Source organism: Oncorhynchus kisutch, linkage group LG6 (assembly GCF_002021735.2).
Source record: "Oncorhynchus kisutch isolate 150728-3 linkage group LG6, Okis_V2, whole genome shotgun sequence".
NCBI classification, from domain to species: Eukaryota; Metazoa; Chordata; class Actinopteri; order Salmoniformes; family Salmonidae; genus Oncorhynchus; species Oncorhynchus kisutch.
The window spans coordinates 76802618-76806626 of NC_034179.2; the positions used below are offsets into that span (position 1 = coordinate 76802618).

The 4009-nt window shown below is 49.8% G+C and overlaps 1 protein-coding gene across 1 annotated transcript; it reads right to left on the reverse strand.

Annotated features, from left to right (window-relative positions):
- Nucleotides 1-1395: 1395 nt before the first annotated feature.
- LOC109897370 (anoctamin-10-like) lies at nt 1396-3648 on the reverse strand. The gene has a single exon (XM_020491882.1). It carries the CDS (start codon nt 3646-3648, stop codon nt 1396-1398), a length of 2253 nt encoding a protein of 750 aa, XP_020347471.1.
- Nucleotides 3649-4009: the final 361 nt, after the last annotated feature.

The following is a 4009-nucleotide window of genomic DNA, read 5'->3' on the forward strand; positions in this document are numbered from 1 at the left end:
CTCTGTCTAATTTATCTTGCTACAGGAAAGTTCCTGTCCTTCATGTTATAGTCACGTGTGACAGTGAACAAACAAGGACCTAAAGAAATTGGCATTTACATTTTTTTTGTTATATGCTTGGACCCAGATGCATTTTGAACACCAGATGACTATTATCCTGGGTGCAACCATGTTTGACTCAGCAAGCATAGTTAGCTGACCATAACCCACCCAGTGTACATGAGCTCGGGCCTCTGTGGCTAAAGCTAAGGTTTCACTGGGGGTCTCTCTATCTGCCATAAGTCACAAGTTAGAGGTGAGCCAATCAATGATTGGCTGGGATCAGCCCTTCCCATCTCAGATACTGTACCACTGACAGTTAATTATGAACATTATTGTCCTTAATGGCATGGAATAACCAAAGTTCAGTCCATCCACAAATAAAACACTGTCATGATGTGACTCAGATGAATAGTGGAAACAGGGTTCTGTTTAAACACTAGAAATGTTTGAGTCGAAGGTTCACTACTTTCCTGTTGGCAGGTAACATAGAATGACAAAACAGAACAGTCTATGTTGTTCAATACTATGAGTCTTATCATCAGCAGATTCATTTAGGCCAAAGTCTAGAACTACAATAACTTTCACATTTATATTATTTTTCAGTTATATCTTAAAAAATGTTGAAGAAAGAGCCCAGGAGGCTACCTGCTATGTCTGAGTTTCAATTTAGAAAGCAGTAGCAATGTTTGAAGGATCAAAGGCTAGCAGCACCCTCTTATGCCATGGGAAGGCCTGGGTGTAAGTCCATAAACACTGTAAAATGCCACTGTAATCTAGTGATGTGCAGTATCTTTATTAGACCGACACATTTGATGCATACTGTAGCTCGGTCATGTGTTTACCAAACATGTATCAGTCTCAAAAAGCTGATCATTAAAACAGGACTTTCTCCTACTAGGACTTTCTCCTACTAGGACTTTCTCCGGTCTGTGATCAGACTCAGTGGAGAGTGTCTCATCTGTGAGGTCACAGACATGACCACTGAGTTTAGCCTTGCTTAGCACCATCTGTCAGTCCTACTGCCAGGGCGGAAGGACTCCAGTCACAGTGTTAATTGTCTGACTGTTATCACCATTCAAAGTAGGCCAAAGCCTGGGCATAGCCTACAGTAGATGGGACAACGGTTAAGAATGACTCTCTAAAGATCCCAGATATAGATGTGTGAGCTTGATTTGTTTGAGAAAGATTTCTGTACTCTAATGCCAAAGTTGATAGACTCTGTAAAAGAAAAATGATACCCCTACACACACACACAAACAGCACACCTACAGTATGTCACTCCTCAATCCTCACTTTATTTGCAGGACACAATGATCGTCGCACAAAGCCTAAAGCTGAGTGGCTGCTGCATCTCTACAGTATGTGAGAGTGCTGCTGTTGATGGTGCTGGTGGCGATGGAGCCTGTGGAGGTGGGGTTGGCGAGTCTCAGGCTGCTCTGCCTTTCTGCCAACAAACCAGGCCAGGTAGAGGAGCTGGAAGGTGACCGCCCCTCTCAGGCTCAGCAGCGACAGCTGCAGCAGGAGGAAGGCCCTGAACATTTCCCACCCAGTATAGCTCAGGAAGAGAAGCCTGAACTCCAGAGAGGACCACAGCAGGAGGGAGTTGAGCAGGACAGCCAGGGCCTCAAAGCCACAGAAGACCCGCTGCCACAAAACGATACCCCCGGGGGATGTTCTGGGGAAGGGGCGGCGTGCGCCTGAACACAGGTGCCACAAGTCCATGCAGGATTTAGCTATGATGGTCAACAGGCACCAGAGGGCACACTGGGGGTAGATGCCTGAGAAGAACATGACGTGGCAGTAGGAGATGAGGAGCTCCAGGTAGCTCCAGGTCTGGGTGTCACACGGTGGTCTGTTGCTCTGCTCTATGATCTGTCTAAGGATGGGAGACTGACGTTCCTGGTGGGTGCGGCCAAGGGGCGTCCTCATCCTCCTCAGGTGGGGAAATAGTGTGGCGGACAGTAGCTTGATGCCCAGTTGGGTGGCCAGCTGCACAGACAGGTGGAAGCGCACCATGGCGAGGTCCTTCAAGATCAGAGCCCTGTAGAAGTGGACGGAAAAGTGGTTGAAGAGGCAGGAGAGGATAACCTCAGGGAGCAGGGGCTGTTGCCTTGGTGACTGTTGCCCTGGAGGCTCGGGATCAGGGCTGAGGCCTTGGGACAGTTGGAATGCAACACAGTCCATCCCTGCCATGGCAACCGTGAGGGCGATTTTGGGGAGGTAGACAAGGATGTTGTGAAAGAGGAAACTAAGCTCTTCTCTCAGGAGGAAGTCCCCCACTAGTCCATCTAGGTGTAAATACATCAGGATCAGAATGGAGGAAAGGCAGAGGGTGCAGGTAAGGAAGGCAACGGAGTGTTGCAGTCTCCTCAAGCTCATCTTTCCAAAAGGGTGGGCATCGATCTGGGGCTGTGGTGGTGCTGTGCCCTGTGCCACCCTGGGCACCGCTGCTGCTATTGATGAGTGACTGTGTGACAGATGAGTGACCACAGACCCCCAGTCCCTCTGCAGGGCTTTGCTATTCTCCCCCCAGCCCTGCAGGAACAGCTCTGACCACACCACACTAGAGAGGGTGAAAAAGACCAGGTTGTTCCCCAGCCTGAGGGGGTAGAAGGAGAGAAACATGGACAAGGTGGATTTCAGGAGGAGAGCACTGATGAGCGAACCCTCAAACCCAAAGTAGAGGGCCACCACCTCCCCAAAATAAGCCCTGATATCTTCCAGCAGCTGCCAATGCTCTCTCTGGCTGAAGGGTTTGAGGCCACACCAGCCAGCCCACCACCTCCCCTGGAGGCTCTGAAGCAGTGGCGCTTCATGTAGGGGGTAGATGCTAGTTAGGACTCTTAAGCGGGACAGACTGGCCATCACTGGTTCTCCTGGAAGGAGGGGAATCCGCTGGAGAACCTGAATATCCTCCCCCTCCCCCACTCTCAGCCTGTCTAGGATCCTCTGCACCAGGGTCACACACTCAGCCGATGACAGCATCCCATACACCCCCTCCGTGGGGCGCATCCCCCCCAGGTCCCCCACCTCCCGTGCCTGACTTCCTATAGGGCAGCAGGGCTTGTGTCTGAACAGAAGGTCCTCATCAGCCTCCAGGAGCAGCCGCTCTGGCGTGGCCCCCACCACCATGATGGCACCCCCGGCCCTGGTCCGGCTGATCACTCTGGCCAAAAGGTCTAGTCCCCCCAGGGGCTCAGGTGTAAGGATCTTCCCCAGGAGCCAGTCCACAGTGTCAGCCTCCACCTCAGGGTGGAACTCCAGCAGAATCAGAGGGGTGATCTCATTAAGGTGCTGCACGGGGAGCATGAAGGCTGCCATGGTGACGTTGGTGAGTTCTTTCCTCTGTGTGTTCCCTCCTCCTAAAAACATGCTCTCCCGGAAGGCGGTCATGGTTCCTTCTTCCTGGTGTTGACAGGGAGTTCTGCGTAGTGTTCGCCAGCCCCCTGCTTCCTCTCTTCTCTTCACAGGGTACAGAGACAGGGCTTTGATGGACAAGATTGTCTCAGCACACAGTGCCACAGGGATGTATGATGACACTAGCTGTAGCTGTGAGAATGTCTGAAAGTTGGGCAGCACAGTGCGGTTGCATTGTGACATCAGCATAATGTCATAGAAGAATGGTTGTCACCAGTTAGCACAGCCACAAAGTAAAAATGAGTTTTTTGGTCTTATTTTAAGGTTAAGGTTAGGCATAAGGTTAGCAATGTGGTTAGGGATAAGGTTAGGTTAAAGAAAATATTTTAAGAAGATAAATTATAGAAATAGGTGGGGTTTAGCCATAATTTTGACTTTGTAGCTGTGGTAACTAGTGACAAACTGGAAGAATGTCCTGTTTTCTCATACACTGAGCTGTAATGAAATTAGCATTCATCTAATTCTGGGCACTGAGGTGATGGCATTGAGACTGCTGGAAAATATTTTGCATACCTTTTTATAAAACTTTTTTTTTTGTAAGTCTACACCC

What these genes read in the sequence shown, in the direction of transcription:
- LOC109897370 (XM_020491882.1), bottom strand. Translation starts at nt 3,648, where the DNA reads ATGCTGATGTCACAATGCAACCGCACTGTGCTGCCCAACTTTCAGACA.